Genomic DNA, 15,930 nt, shown 5'->3' on the forward strand with positions numbered 1-15,930 from the left:
GACTTAACCTCTCTGAGCTTCCGTTTCCTTATCTGTGAGCTGCAGATGGCACAGCAGTGCTTCTCATCCCTGCTGCACGTCAGAATCACTTGGTGGAGGGGGTTTAAAGATACACTAACACCCAGGCCCCAGGCCCAGAGATTCTGACATCATGGGGCTGGGATGCGGCCAGACACGGGAAGTACCACTGGTGATTTCCATGTGCAGCAGGGCTGGTAGCCTCTGTCCCTGCAGCTGTTGGGGGATGAGCTGAGATACAGCCGAGGAACTGCCTGGCCCGTGGAGATGCCCAATACATTGGACTCCCTTCCATCCTGGCGGCCCATCTTTTTGTAAACCACAGTCTTTATGCTGTTGCAGGAATAGCCATGAGGTCTAAAAGAGAAACACGTCCTTGGAAGAGGCAGGCTACCAGGATGGCAGGGGCCAGCTGGTGACCCTGGTGGGGCCTCGACCAACGGGACAGACCTCGATGTCACCTTGCTCATTTACCCAGATTTGGTTTCCTCAGCTTTGACTTTTGAACTTGATGGAGGACTCGACGTTGACCCCCACGGCTTTTCATCTCATTCCCTCTATGCACACCCAGCCCCTGAGCCTAAATTCCAGTTCTAAGGGAAAACCTGGAAGCAGAGACAAACCCCGGCCACGACAGACAAGGAGACACGCACCAAGCATTGATATTCATAGCAAGAACTAAGCAACTTCCGTGCTGGCCACTGAGCACAGTCCAGCCAGCGGGAGCCAGTGCTCGGAGAGGACCATTCGGCAGCCTTTGGAAATGCCAGCCACAGAGCCAGGAGGCAATGTGGAAACTCACTATGATAGAAACAAGGGAAGCAGACGATGTGGGCCTGAGGGCAGGAAGTGGAAAGGAATCAAGGAAAAACAAAAAAAAGAAGGAAGCTAGAATCTTTGCCGGGGGGGCCAAGGAATTGTAGACGGATTTTTTTTTTGTTTTTTTTGGCTGCGCCACGTGGTACAGAGGATCTTAGTTCCCCAAGCAGGGATCAAACCCGTGCCCCCTGCAATGGAAGCACAGAGTTGTAACCACTGGACCGCCAGGGAATTCCTGTAGATGGACCTTTAAAATTCGAATTTTCACTATCTCTGTATAATCAATAGTAATAATCATAAGGAAAGGCAATTTGAGACAAAGATTTTCTGTTTCATTTTGTTCACTGATGTATGCCTTATGCAGGGCCTGGGACAGACACAGTAGCAGCTCAATAAATACGAAATGAATGAGTGAATGAATCTTGTTGCTTTCACACTTTGCTGACAGATTCTTAAAAGATTTTGAGCACGAATGGCCCCCCTTGGCTTTATATCACGTGCATATAGATTGGTGTGCCTTCTGTATATATTTCAGTCTTGGATGACAACTTTGCAGGGGCTTGAAGACAGAGCTCTGTGGTACGCCACTAGAGACCCTCCCACTAGTGGACACAGCTCTATCTTTGGCAGAGGGGTGAGTGAGAAGGGTCCTGTCTGTGGAGTCAGAAGCTCTGGGTTGCCCCTCTGGAACTTATTAGCTGTGTGTCCTCGGGCAAGTTACTTCACTTCTCTGAGCCTCCATCTCCTCGTCTATAAAATAGGGACACCTGCCCCTCAGGGTAGCTTGCTGCTTGGCACGTTGTGGGTTCTCAGCAAACTGTGGATACCGCCACCTGTGCTTCCCACCATCCAGACGTTTTCACTCTGGGCAGAGAGTCATTTTCCAATCATCCAGCCCACATTTCCACCCCTCCCCCACAAAGATCCTCTAGCGCAGTGGTTCTCAAAGTGTGGTCCCCGGACCAGCAGCTTCAGCAGCACCGGGGAACTTACTAGAAATGCAGATTCTCAGGCCCCACCCTAGATTCACTAGATCAGAAAATCTGGGATGAGCCCCGCTGTCTGCATTGTCCCCAGTCTCCTGCATGACCCTGAGAACCACTGCCGTCCATGCCATCCTCCGGACCCGTCTGCAGGCCCCACAAGACAAAGGAATGACCGTCATCTGACTCGACTGCTCCTGGAGAACCCGTGCTGAGTCCTTGGGCCGCTGCTTCCTTCTCCCTCCGGCTGGTAATCCAGAAGCAATCTGTGATCTGGGGTTGGAGAGTGAGCACGTGCCCCCTCGTCCCTCAGAAACCCGGGGCCCATCTGCTTGTCCCTGACCTGGAGGGGCCTGCCGGTGTCCTGTGAGTCCTCTTAGGGCATGTCCCAGGTCCCTCAGCACGCGGAGCGGTGGTATTGCCGAGGGCTGTGACCTGCCCTGACCTGCCCCTCCTCCAAGCTTCCGGGCCCTCCTAGCAGGTATGTGGTTCCTTCTAGTCCAAGTTCATTGTCCGGGCGGATAAGCACTCCTGGGGAAGTCCGCTGCTGTTGTCCATTGGCCCAGGGTAGCAGCGGCATCCCTTTCCTTTTTTCTTTTGCCCCACATGCTGCTAAAAAAAGCCCTGTTTGCTGTCCTTATTGGATTTCACATACCCTTCAGGCCTTGCCTTCCTGGGCGGTGGTGAGGTCAAGGCCTCAGTGACCTCATTCACCGTCCTTTGTCCTGCGAGCTAGACCTTTCCCCAGGGACTGGACGGGCTGGGAGAATAGCCCCAGGGGCGTTTCACATGTTTCTCTGCAGAGAGCACCTGTGAATTCCCGGGAAGAGAGCTGCAGGGCTTCGGGGTCTCGTGGTTGCCGGAAGCAGGGTTCCAGACTCCTGTCCCTCCTTACTGAGGCCCCATAAGAGACACCTCCAGAGTCTCTTATAAACTGCAAATTAGACCCTGTACCTCCTCTGCTGTGCCACCTCCAGGGGCTCCTGGTTGTCCTCGGACCTGCCTGCCCTCAGGCCCAGCAGACAGGCCCGGCAGGAATGGACCTGGAGGGGGCCCCACCTGCCCCGGCTCTCAGGGTTCCCCCGGCACCCAGCGCCCATGCTGTCTCCCGCCGGCTGCCCTGCTCTGCCCGCGATCTCCTGCCTCCCTTTCCTCTGGTTCCGGGCAACCTCTCTGGATCCAGCTCTCTGCTGCTCACGTGAAGCAGGGATAACCGGAGCTTGCATTTCCTGATCCCTACAGTGCGCTGGACTTATATACCAAGAGCTTATAACCCAGGAGGCTCGGGCCTTGCCAACCAGACCAGAGCCAACAAGCGCTTCATGCCCAAGTGTCCCGCGTCCGAGAGAAGACGGTACGGGGGAGCTTTGGAGGAATGGGGGTGAGGGCGGTGAGGGTGACGGGGAGCCCCTTGGCAGTGGGAGCACTTCCACTGAGGGGGCCTGGTCACCCAGGGAGTTGGTGGGGGAGGCCGAGGGAAGGCAGGGCAGACACTCCCAAGCAGAAGCCCCCCCAGATCATCAACTGGACTGCTTTGTTTGAAGAACTAAAGGAAGTTAGAAGGGTGCAGGTGAGCCAGAGGGGCTGGCCAAGGACAGGCCGTGCAGAGAAACAACCTGGACATTACCTGGGCTGCAGTGGGAGCCCCTGCCCGGCCAGCGAAGCCCCAGGGCAGTGGGCAGGCTGTGGTGGCTACTTGGCGAGAAATGGCAGTGCCCTGGGCCACGAGGCTGGCGGTTTAGGCCGGGAATAGATGGGTGCTCGGTCCCTCCTGGAGCCAGCGTCAGCACGACTCGATGACAGGTTATACTTGGGGAGTGAGCGGTGCTGTCCTGCTAAATGTGGAACCGCTGACTGACTCCCTCCAAAGGAAAAGCCAGGATCGCCGTACCTGCCGATTCCTACGGCCTCAAAACTCCCACCATGGCTGATCTGAAGCTACCAACTCGATGTGCGGAGTTGGGAAGAGACAAGCGTAGTCCCGTGAGAGCCGACCCCAGGGGTCAAGAATACCAGCCATTCTCCGGGTTTGAGCAAGGCAACGGGTGCATCTTCACAGGGCCACGGACTCTGGGGGCTTCCCTGGTGGCGCAGTGGTTAAGAATCTGCCTGCCGATGCAGGGGACACGGGTTCGAGCCCTGGTCCGGGAAGATCCCACATGCCGCGGAGCAACTAAGCCCGTGCTCCACAACTACTGAGCCCGTGCGCCTAGAGCCCGTGCTCCGCAACAAGAGAAGCCACCGCAATGAGAAGCCCCCGCTCGCCGCAACGAGAGAAAGCCCGCGCGTGGCAACGAAGACCCAATGCAGCCAAAAATAAATAAATAAATAAATTTATAAAAGAAAAAAAGCGAATACCAGCCATTCTCCTGGTTTGAGCAATGCAACGGGTGCATCTTCGCAGGGCCGCTGACTCTGGGGCCCCCCGGACCACAGGCAGACCCCGTGAGGATCTTGCAAAGAAGCTTAGAGGCCCCACTGGCTCAGCTGAGGTGGCGGCGTGGCCCAGGGGAGGGAGGGAAAAGTGGCTCCAGCAGGAGAGCGGGCCAACCGGAGAGAACAGAGAGACTGGGATAAAAACGATAACGATAAAAGCTATGATCTATTACATCCTAACCAGACGCCAGGCTGGTGCTCAGTGCTCTGTGTACCATCAGTGTGCACGTCATTCTCCGAGGCAGGTCCCATCACCAGCCAGGTTTACAGAGGAGCAAATCAAGGGACAGTGAGGGGCCGAGCCAGGCAGCCTGATGGCGGCAACACCCCCTGCTGCCTACCTTCCCAACTGAGCCCAATTCCCCCTCCAAACACAGAGCCTTCCTTGGGAGTGGTTTTGTTTTCTGAAGAAACGAGGCCTGCTTGGTCTCCTTTGATACTATGCTGAGCTGAGACCAAAATGAACCACAGCTGGTTTCTGGTTCCTCATGCTCATGATCTTCATCCTTATCTCCATCGTCTGTCACCTTCGTCACCATCACCATCTTCATCTTCATCATCTCCATCATCTTCATCTCTATCACCATCATCTTCATCTTCATCACCTCCATCATCTTCATCATCTCCATCATCTTCATCTTCATCACCTCCATCATCTTCATCATCTCCATCATCTTCCTCTCTATCACCATCATCACCATCTTCATCATCACCACCACCATCATCTTCATCATCTCCATTACCACCAACATCACCACCATCTTCATCACCATCTTCATCATCATCTTCACTTGAACCATCACTAGGTAGTGGGATAATAGGACTGTTCCTTACATGTAGTTCCACGTTATCTGCCATGGCCGAGTACTGCTTGTACATTTTAAAGGGGGGCAATCCCATGATGGCACTGAGGTACTGTGATTGGAGCTGGGTAAGGAGATGCCCGGGACAAGGGGGTGCCTGTCTGAATAGACGAGAGCCCCACCTTGCTCACAGGGCTGCATCCAGCAGGACCTGACAGGCCCTGGGCTCTTTGGACTGATGGGGGAGCCAGCATGCTGGGCAGCCTGCCATCTGACCTCCACCGCTGCCTGCCCTCTGCAGCGCTGGGGTGCCGCCCCCGGGCACAGTCAAGTCCGGGCCGGGCCTTGGAGGCTCTGCACGTTTGGTGCACGGTTGGGGGTAGAGGAGCAGCCTGGCTGTGCGGGCTCGGGGAGGAGGGGCGCTGAGGTGTCCGCTGCATGAGCAGGGTGCTCCAGACACCCTCGTCACGGGACGATTCCTGCACTATAGGTGATGACGCTTTGACAGTGGAATCGGAGGCATGGGGGCTAAATCATCATCGGGCTGGGCCTGGCTCTGTTCTCTTCACAAGTCTGGGCAAGGATGGGCTTGTCCACCTCTGGCCGTCAAGGACCCTGGACCTGACTCCAGGCCGCTGTAGCCTTCTCCCTCCTTCTGGGATTCGGACTCCATCCTCTATTTGATGAGCGTGGCAGATGCTGTCTCCACAGCCAGGGGGCAGGCGCAGATCATCCTCTGCTCTTGTGCCCTACTCCCCTGGGAACTCTGGGCCCCCTGAGAGCTGAGGCGCAGGGTCCCGGCCACCAGGACATCGACGCTCAGAGGGAGCTGCCCCATGAGCCCAACGCCTCGCTTCCCAGGTGGAGAAGCTGAGGTCCAACAGGGGAAGTGGTGCCTCTAGGGCCACCATGCTGCTTCCCCCTAAAAAGGCCAGGACTCTGGGGAGGGGGCTCCATGCTCCCCGCCCTTCAGGGACTCAGTTAGCAGGCGTCTATGCACCAGTGCTGTGCTAGGAGATGGGCGCACGATGCTGGAGGAAGAGGCAGATCTCGCCCCCAAGGAGATGACAACCCAGTGGGGAGAGGAGCAGATGAGCATGTGAATGAATGTCCTGTCACCAGTCTGGTCATGTCAGGAAAGGCCCCCAAGAGACAACTGGGCCGGGAGCAGAGGGTGGGAAGGATCCACTGGGCTAGAAAAGGTCTTCCAGGTGGAGGAAGTGGCAGGTGCGAAGGCCCTGAGGTTGGAAGGAGTCTTCTGAGAAACCAAAAGGGGGCGTGTGTCTGAGTGAGGGTATCAGCTGAGGCTGCAGGGGTTGACAATAGCCAGGTCACGCACAGCCTGGTGGTCTTTGTCCCAGGAGCAAAGGGAAGACCCCAGATGAGGGTCACGGGATCAGACTCACATTTTGAAAAGATCGTGGGGAGGGTGAAGGTGAGTGTGGATTGGGGGCTGTGGTGTCTGTCCCAAGAAAGCATCAAGGTCACGGCCACTTTCTGTCCCCAGGAAGAAGCTCCACCTGGGTCGGGCCATATTCCAGACACTGTGTGTGTGTGTGCATGTGCGTGTGTGCTGTAGGGTAGGAGACGCAGACAGGAGAGGTGGAAATGCCAGTGGATGGAACTTGCTGAGGGGTTAAAGGTCACAGGGCATGCGGGCATGGTCTGTCCTCCTTCCCGAGGGTCCAGAGCCGCCCAGTAGGCTCTCCTCTCCCTGAGCCTGTGTGGTCTGTCCTGGGCAGGGGCAGCCACCACCCTGGATGCCCTCTTCCTTCTCCTGGGACTGCCCTGTGTGGCTGCTGCTTCCACGTGTGCAGGGCGGGTTGGGTCTCTGGCCGGGGCCTGGGGCCATGGAGAAACAGGTTGGGCTCCTGAAGCCCAGCCCTGCAGACCACTCCACAGGAAGCTTTGGGCCCACGGTGCCCACTGACATCAGTGGGCACCCCCTGTGCTGGTGCCTCTCCCAGGGACCTCATGGGGAGGACAGGAGCCCGGGTCCCGGCAGGATCTGGGTCCTGTGAGTCTCCTGCCCTAATACCACCATGATTACACCCTGAATCTCCCCTCCTCCCTGGCAACCGTGGGATTGCATGTGTGTCTGGGAGCCCCCAACCCCCCAGACAGCTGTCCTGGTTCAGTCTTTGCACCCTCTACCCTACCCCAAGATGCCCAGAGACCCCTCTCCCAGGGCCAAAACCAAGACAGATAACAGAATATGCAGGCCTGGAGCAAAATGATAACGCAGGGCCCCTTGTTCAACAGTTAGTAAGAATATCAAGATGATAGGGAACCCTCCTGCACTGCTGGTGGGAATGTAAATTGATACAGCCACTATGGAGAACAGCATGGAGGTTCCTTAAAAAACTAAAAATAGAATTACCATATGACCCAGCCATCCCACTCCCGGGCATATATCCAGAAAGGACAAAAACTCTAATTTGAAAATATACATGCACCCCTGTGCTCACTGCAGAATTATTTACAATAGCCAAGACATGAAAGCAACCTAAGTGTCCATTGACAGATGAATGGATAAAGATGTGGTACATATACACAATGGAATTTCACTCAGCCATAAGGAGAATGAAATAATGCCCTTTGCAGCAACATGGATGGACCTAGAGATTATCATACCTAGTGAAGTAAGTCAGACAGAGGAAGACCAATATCATACGATATCACTTATACGTGGAATCTAAAAAATGATACAACTGAACTTATTTACAAAACAGAAACAGATTCACAGGCATAGAAAACAAACTTACGGTTACCAATGGGGAAAGGGGGGGAGGGATAAATTAGGAGTTTGGGATTAACAGATACACACCACTATATATAAAATAAACAGTGAGGACCTACTGTATAGCACAGGGAACTATACTCAATATCTTATAATAACATATAACAGAAAGGAATCTGAAAAAGAGAGAATCACTTTGCTGTACACCCGAAACTAGCACAACACTGGAAATCAACCATACTTCAGTTAAAAAAAAAAAAAGAAGATCAAGATGGTGAAAGCAGAGCTTAAACCCAGCGAGGGCCCTTCTGAGCCCCGAACGCCTGTGAAGCGGCCCTCGTCCCATTTAGAGGTGCAGGAGTGGGGGTCTGCCAGCCAGTCGTTTTCAGGGTAAGAGATGCCTCCCAGCAAAAGAATTTACCAGCAGTCTGGCCCTGAGCTCCTTCTCTCATCCATTCACGCCATGATCAGGTTCTGAGCTCCCGCCAGACACCAAGCGCCGCAGAGGCCCCGAGACTGGAGGCTGGTCCTGACTCTGGCCTTGGACGGGCCCCCCGCACCCAAGGTCTCCATGGGCCCTCCTCACCAGGCCTCCCAACACTCACCAGACTGGAGCTCCTGGCGGGCTTCTCCCTGGCACACTCAGGTGCCTGGGACTGGATGGCTGAACGCGTTGATCCCCAGGAGGGGGTCCCCAGAGCAAGGGGGCATGGCATCCTGTCACTTCCCCACCATGCACAGCCCCCCGTCTGTCCATTGCCGAGGGCCTCCCCATCTCTCGCCTGCATTGTCCTGCAATGCAGTAACCTGCATTGTCCTGCAATGCAGTAACCTGCATTGTCCCCGTGAGTTCTATGCAGTGGGTGTAACTTCTAACTTACACACAGTGCAGTGCACGCTTAAGTTTGCAGATGTGCATGCCCACGTGGCCACCACGCAGGCCACCATGCAGGCCACGCGCGGCCCCCTGGAATGCCCCCTCCTCTGACGCCGGTCCCCACGCGTTAGTGTTGTCAGCTCTCCATCTTGCCACCAACGGCATTGCACGGAATGTCCTCTCTCATGTCTGGATCTCTGGCCCTGGGTCCACTCACGCCGGTGCGTGGGTCGTGCTCACGCCGGTGCGTGGGTCGTGGGTCCCTGCGTTTAACCGCTGGGCAGAGCCTCACCGTCTGCATCCTCCACAGCTTGTGTGCCTATTTCCTGGACATTTGGTTGTTTCTAGCTTTTGCTCTGATGGTTCCAGAGCGAGCCTTTGCGGGGACACTGGCTTTCGTTTATTGGGGTGAATGCATGGAAGCGGAAACGCCGGGTCACAGGGAAGGCGAGTGTGTGAGATTACCAGACACTGCACGTGGCTCTCCAGAGGGACGCACCACCTTGGCCGGGTCCCTGCGGCCGCTGCCCGGCTGGCCCCCACCCCCCGACACCAGCCAACTTCCTGCACGGGAAGCTTGCTTTGCAGCCAGCCCCTGCCTTGGTGCGGTGTGGTGGGGGGGGTGCTGGGCAGGGGTGGAGAAGTTCCAACTCGGCGGCATCGCCCGGCCCTCCACCACCGGCCCTGTTTATCTCCCCAGCCGAATATCTCCGGCTCTGTCCCACCTTGAACCTCACATTCCAGCCGTATCGAAGGCCCACAGTTCCCTGCACACACGTCATTTCTGTCCTTCTGCGTGGACTGTCTTTTCCGCTGGGAGCACACGTCCCTCCGTCGCCCTCCTGCAGGCGGCCGCCTCGTCTTCTCAGACCTAACCAGAGCATCGTGGCGACCTGCCGACGTCTCCCGGGCCCTGACCCGCATCCTTCGGCCCACTTCCACCTGCCCGCTTGAAGCCACCTTGGCCGGGGCTCTTCTGAGCACACCGCGTTTGCACCGCGGGAGGGATGCCACACAGTCAGGGCAGCCCCTTCCTCCCAGCTACGTCCTCAGAGCCCAGCAGGACGCCCGGCACACAGGAGGCCTCGGTGAATGTGCAGTAAATGCTCAGCCCCGTACAGTAAAGCCCACACTGTACTTTAAGTACTGTACTCCGTACAGTAAAGCCCAAAGTGTGCACCCCCGTGTGACCCCCACTCAGGGGAAGACATGGAACACGCCCAGCTCTCTGTCCGACTTTTGGCCCCTGAGGTTAGTGGTGCCTGTTCTTGAACTTCACATCAAAGGAACCACACAGAATGTTCTTTCTCACGTTTGCCGTCCTTTGCTCGCTCCGGACTCCGGACTTAGGGGCACATTCCTTGGCCCTGAATCCTGCTGCCTCGGTGGCCGGCGACCTTGGCAGCCCCTGCCTGATTGATTTCCTCCCTCTTCCAAGATTTCTCTTCCCCTTCCATCCTCAGCCCGGGTCGGGGCTTTGTCAGCAAGTCCCTGCTTCCTAAGCGGGAGAGGCGTTTTCTTCCTGTTATCAGCAAGTTATCTTTGAAATTCAGGGACTCAAGCTGTGCCACTGCCCTGGTCCTACGCGCATGGGGTTCCTGGGCAACCGTCCCTGTTTCCTGTGCCTCACTGCAGCCCCTCTTTGCAACGAGCTGGTGGTTTAATCACTGTAAGCTCTGGCCCGTGCACATCACCTTGGTCCACCTGGCCACACTTCTGAGCTGAATTCTCCAAGTGGGGTCCCAGAGCAGGAAATGCTCAGCTTCGTACAGTAAAGCCCACATCAGCACCAACCACCTGCGAACTCAGAGATGCAAGTTCTCAGGCTCCAGTCCAGACTCACTCTCTGGGACACTCACTGCTTCTTTCTTTTACTCTCATATTCACAGCACCTCTGGCCCCAGATGTGTGGGTGTCTGCCCTCAGCGACTGAGTCTCAGACCCCAGCTGGGTGTCCTACAATTCAATTCTGCCACCAACCAGAGATGGAACAGACCCAAGTTAGGGGCGCAGTCCCTGCTGCCCCACTTAGACGCCAGGCACAAGCCGTGGGTTCCCAGGCCACCCACGCTTCTGTCCGCCTTGGCCACAAATCAGAGGTTCCCACGACGCCCTCCCTGGTTTCACTAATTTGCTAGAGGGAACCCGGGAAGACAGTTTACTTACTATTGTTGATTTATTACAAAGGACATTTGAACGGATACACATGAACAGGCAGATGAAGAGACAGACGGGAAGTCTGGAAGGATCCTGAGCACAGGAGTTCCTGTCCCCTGTGGAGCTGGCGTGCGTCACCCTCCCGGCATGGGGACACATTCACTGACCTGGCAGCTCTCCAAACCCCATACTTTAGGGATTGTTATGGAGGCTTCATCGCGGAGGCACGATCGATTGTTAACTGACTCCCCGGCCCCTCTCTCCTCCCTGGACGATGACGGTGGGGCTGAAAGCTCCAAGCTTCCCATCGTGGTCCTGGTGACCAGCCCCCTCCTGAAGCCGTCCCTGAGGCCACCCAGGGTCACCTCATTAGAACAAAAGATGCTCCCCTCACCCAGGAAATTCCAAGGGATTTGGAAGTCCTGCGTCCAGAAGTGGGGGTCAGAGATCAACCGTTAGTATAAAACATGCTCCTAGCATTTCATCATGTAGGAAATGACAAAGGCTTTAGGAGCTCTGGCCGGGAAGCAGGGATGAGGAGCAAAATACGTATGTCTTATTATATCACAATATCGTGCTCACTGAATCAGAAACGTGCGGGGGCTTGGCAACTGTGTTCCCACAAACCCTCCGGGGGTTCTGATGCAGCTCAAGTGTGAGAACCCCTGACTCCTGGCTTGTGAACACGTTGGTGATGAATCAATCAAAATGGGAACACAAATTCCCTGGATTAGAAGCATGTTATCACGACTCTAGAAATTGCAAAGAGGTTCTGGAGCTCAGGGCTGACGTGGTCTGCTCCGTCGTCAGAGCACCAGCCCGAGCCTCCTTGGTCACAGACGCCTGCCCCACACGGAGGGTGATGCGGACCACAAGGTGTCTTTTGTCTCCCCGAGAGCAGGCGCCTGGCGTGCCAATTATCTTCCACTGGCTTCTCCCAGATCCATGCTCTCCCTTCTCTGTCCTGCTGTGAGCCCCGGGAGGCTGAGGCCCTAGCCAGCTGCCTCTGGTTGGATTTGATCAAACGGAGAGGCAGGCAGGAGGCAGGAGGTCAGAGGGCAGGAGGAGGGAGCATTCAGGGCAGACGTTGCACAACCACCTACAGGGGGTGAACCGGCCCCAACTGGCAGTGTCTGCCAACTTCTGTGGTGTAAAGGCTCCCACCACGGTCAATTTCAAGCTACCCCCATGGCAGGTCTGCCCGCAGAGCTGGGGAGAGATGTGCAGGAGTATTTCCAGATGCGTCCCTGTAGGGAACCTCACGACCACAGCTCGCAGCGAAATGGAGCAAAGTCATTAGGGAGGGATGAATTTTGAGTAGGTGTTATCTTTGCTTTGAGTATAATGTATTAATTGTAAGTTCATATAATTTAATTCTCAGTAACGGGAGTGCTTAACAACTGGTTCCCAGAATTTCTGAAGGCTTGACAGTCGGCCTGGCGGGCAGGCCACTGGGCCTGGAGACACTTCCTCAGCCGGCCTGTCTGGAGCGCCCTCTGTGGCCTGGCTCCAGCCCTGTGATCCCTCCTCGTGGTCTGGCTCTCTCCCGGCTCCAGAGGTGCTCTCTCCCCCTGCCTCTTTAGCCCGGGGAGAACTCAGTGTCTCTCCTTGTGCCCTGGCTGGGTGGCCCAGAGGTGGGGTCCTGGGGGTGGGAGACAATGAAGCAGGAGCCCATCCCTGCCTGAACCCCGGCTCACTTCCATTTCTGTCAGTTATCAACGTTCTGCATAGGATGTCAGTGGAAGAAATGATTCTGAGACCAGAGGCCAGAAACCCGGGGTGAGGGTGGTCGGGGGGCGGGGGCTCCGGTGAGCTTCTGGAGGACAGAAAGGCACTCAGCACAAGTGCTCGCATCCCTCGGGCATCGCGGGTGGGCGCGGCGGCGGGAACCCTCTCGGGAGGTGCTGTGGCCGCATCTGTCATGATGACAGCGCACATGGCCTTGACCTGGCAATGCCTCGGGAGGTATTTGTCTTAGAGGCAGCCTCGCACCTGTGTGAAATGATGTTTGCCTTGAGTTATCCACTACAGCATTGTTTAGAAGAAAACGGGACACGGCCCAAGTGCCAATGGTCAAGAGACTCCTTAAATAGGTTCTGGCACATTCTTACAGTAGAATATGTTGCAGCCATTCTTTTGGGGATGACACAAAAGGTTCTCCATGACTGCAAGTGAAAACAGGACATCAGGGTGGTGGGTAGACTTTGCCTCCATTTGTGCAGGAAAAGAAGGCAGGCAGGGAGGGGGATGGGAGGAAGGACGGGGATGGGAGGAGGGAAGGGGATGGGAGGGGGAGGGGGAGGGGAGGAGGGAGGGGAGGGATGGGAGGGGATGGGAGGGGGAGGGGGATGGGAGGAGGGAGGGGGATGGGAGGGGGAGGGGGATGGGAGGAGGGAGGGTGATGGAAGGGGAGGGGATGGGAGGGGGAGGGGATGGGAGGGGGAGGGGGATGGGAGGAGAGGGGGATGGGAGGGGAGGGGGATGGGAGGGGAGGGGGATGGGAGGGGAGGGGGATGGGAGGGGGGAGGGGATGGGAGGGGGAGGGGGATGGGAGGGGAGGAGGATGGGAGGGGAGGGGATGGGAGGGGGAGGGGGAGGGGAGGAGGGAGGGGGAGGGGAGGGGATGGGAGGGGGAGGGGGTGGGAGGGGGAGGGGATGGGAGGAGGGAGGGGATGGGAGGGGGAGGGGATGGGAGGGGGAGGGGATGGGAGGGGGATGGGAGGGGAGGGGGATGGGAGGAGGGAGGGGGATGGGAGGGGGAGGGGGATGGGAGGAGGGAGGGTGATGGGAGGGGAGGGGATGGGAGGGGAGGGGAGGGGGAGGAGGGGAGGGGGGAGGAGGGGAGGGGAGGGGAGGGGGAGGGGGAGGGGAGGAGGGAGGGGGAGGGGAGGAGGGGGGGAGGGGAGGAGGGAGGGGATGGGAGGGGATGGGATGAGGGGAGGGGGATGGGAGGAGGGAGTGGTAAGAGGGGAAGGACGGGTCTGCTGCCTGGGGGGACACGCCAGCACCTGCAGCAGGCGTGTGAGTGGGGACCTGCCTGGCTGGGGACTGATTTCTCACCATAAACCCACTGGTACTTGCTGGATGCCGAGCCAGTTTCCTGTACTATCTGGTCAATAAATAGATACAATTCAAACAGGACTGAATACGGGCTCCCGAAACTTAACAGATGCCTCTTCCTGTTCGTTCTCAACTCGGCCTCACCACCCTGCACCCCTGAACTCGAGTTAGGCCGGCCCCCCGACCCCCTGCTGGCTGAGCAGGGTGGGGGCACACAGCCGAGGCCCTCCAGGAGCCCCGGCTTGGCAGGAGGGACCCTGCGGCGGTGACTTCTCTCTCCTGCAAGGGCTTCATGTCCACCCTGCCCTAACCCTCCACTCAGCTCCGTGGGCGGAGCGTGGCTGCGCCCGCCTGAGAAGAGGGACGCGAGAGCTGGGTACAGAGTGATGCGCCCACAGCCATGCCCAGGATTCGGGCGGGGAGGGGTGGGGACCATATCTGCCTCGTACACCCTGCAGCATCTGCGCCTGGCTCAGGGTAGGCTGGCAACGTCTCTGATTGACTGACCGCTGGACAAGGACCCAGCTGCTCTCGGCTGAAGCGGTCCTTCCAGTGAAGGCAGGCTGATTCAGGCGTTTTGGCCTTCCTTTCTTGGAGGGAGGGTGGTTTCCACCCGGACGCATCTGATGCCCAGGTGTAGGGGCATGGCTTCACAGCAGCATTTCCCAAACTCACTGGCCACGCACCCTTTCTTCAAGGTGCGTTTTGCAGAACTAGTGTTCCCTGGAACACACTTTGGGAACCCTGGGTTAGACGGTTATATAAATAACCACTGTCACCCTTAGAGGCCTGGGCGCTGGGGTTTTAAAAGATTCCCCAGGTGATTCTCACGTGCAGCCAGGGTTGAGAATCACCGCTCCAGAGCTAAGTTCAGTGGGTGGGGCCAGAGGATGGTCCTTTGTACTGCGATCCCGGGTCACATCAATAAGGGCATCACCTACAGAACGTGGGAGGTGGCAGTCCTGCTTGATTCAGCACTGATCAGTAATCAACGGGAAGGGAAAGGCTCTCTGAGGAAGTGATGTTTCCACTAAGACCGGAAGGATAGGTGAGGAGCCTCCAGGCAGAGGGGACAGCACTGATGGACACCCTGGGGCTGGGACGGCCTGGTGAGCGTGAGGGTGACAGTGGGACCAAGGGTGCCGAGTGCTGGGGGGGAAAAGAGGGGGTGTTGGGGAGGAGGGTGGAGGCCCAACCACACAGAGCTCTGAGAGGCAGTGTGCTGAGGAACTTGCCTCAGGGGTGCTTCCGAGCTGTGTGGCCTGCGCCAAGTGACTCAACCACTCTGGACCTCAGTTTCCCCACAGGTAACAGGAGGATAAAAACAGCAACCCCTGCACAGGTTTGGGAATAGCCGTGAACCCTGAGAACTGCTCCCGGCTCACGGGGAGCCCTGCAGAAAGGCTGGCCTCCGCCACCGCCAGCATCATCACATCATCATTATTCATGGAGGCGCCCAGGAGGCAGAGCCAGCTTAGAAACAAGGCCACGGTGGGGGGGGGGCGGGTCTGGGGTTCCGGCTCTTCTCCATCCCGACTGCCCCCTCCCGCCTCTCCCTGCGTACACACCCCCATGTGGAAGTGTCTGCGCTGGCAGGGGCGCGGGGGGTCTGGATCCCTTCCAGGCCCCCCACGGGGAGCTTCTGTGTCTCTAATGCTGTGACCACATTCCTGGAGAGGAGGATCGGCACCCCGCCCACCCCTGCAGGCAGGGAAGCGGCTCCCAGGCAGTTGGGGACAAGGCATCCCTTCGTGGGATCCTCCTGGCTCTGGCCAGGACTGGGTGGGGCAGGGCCCTGGGCGGGGGCCTGACTCCGTGCCCCAGCCCTCCGGCCCCCGGCAGGCAGCGACTGGCAGAGGGAAGATGCAGCCAGGTGGAGAAGGGGGGACTCAAGAGGCAGGACCTGCCTGGCCACCTCGGCTCCCTGCACTGGGAAGCCCGCCCTGCCCGGGTGCCAGAGCCGGTTCCCCCTCTTCCCCGCCGACCCCCTCCCCCTCCCCCCTCCCCCCGAGCTGCTCTTCCTTCCTTCCAGCTGCT

The 15,930-nt window shown here is 57.6% G+C and overlaps 1 protein-coding gene across 5 annotated transcripts in view; it reads right to left on the reverse strand.

Moving 5' to 3' along the window:
- The window catches only part of OSGIN1 (oxidative stress induced growth inhibitor 1), a 56,899-nt gene that overhangs the window by 16,700 nt on the left and 24,269 nt on the right, over window positions 1-15,930 (reverse strand). The window contains exon 1 of one of the 5 annotated variants that reach the window (XM_033844460.2): window positions 493-13,116. The exons of the other annotated variants lie outside the window; for them this stretch is intronic. Coding sequence (XP_033700351.1) covers window positions 493-565 — 73 coding nt within the window. The 5' untranslated portion in view covers window positions 566-13,116. Of the gene's footprint in view, window positions 1-492; window positions 13,117-15,930 lie in introns of those variants that run through there. 5 annotated transcript variants of the gene reach the window in all.

This window comes from Tursiops truncatus, chromosome 19 (assembly GCF_011762595.2).
Source record: "Tursiops truncatus isolate mTurTru1 chromosome 19, mTurTru1.mat.Y, whole genome shotgun sequence".
Lineage (NCBI taxonomy): Eukaryota > Metazoa > Chordata > Mammalia > Artiodactyla > Delphinidae > Tursiops > Tursiops truncatus.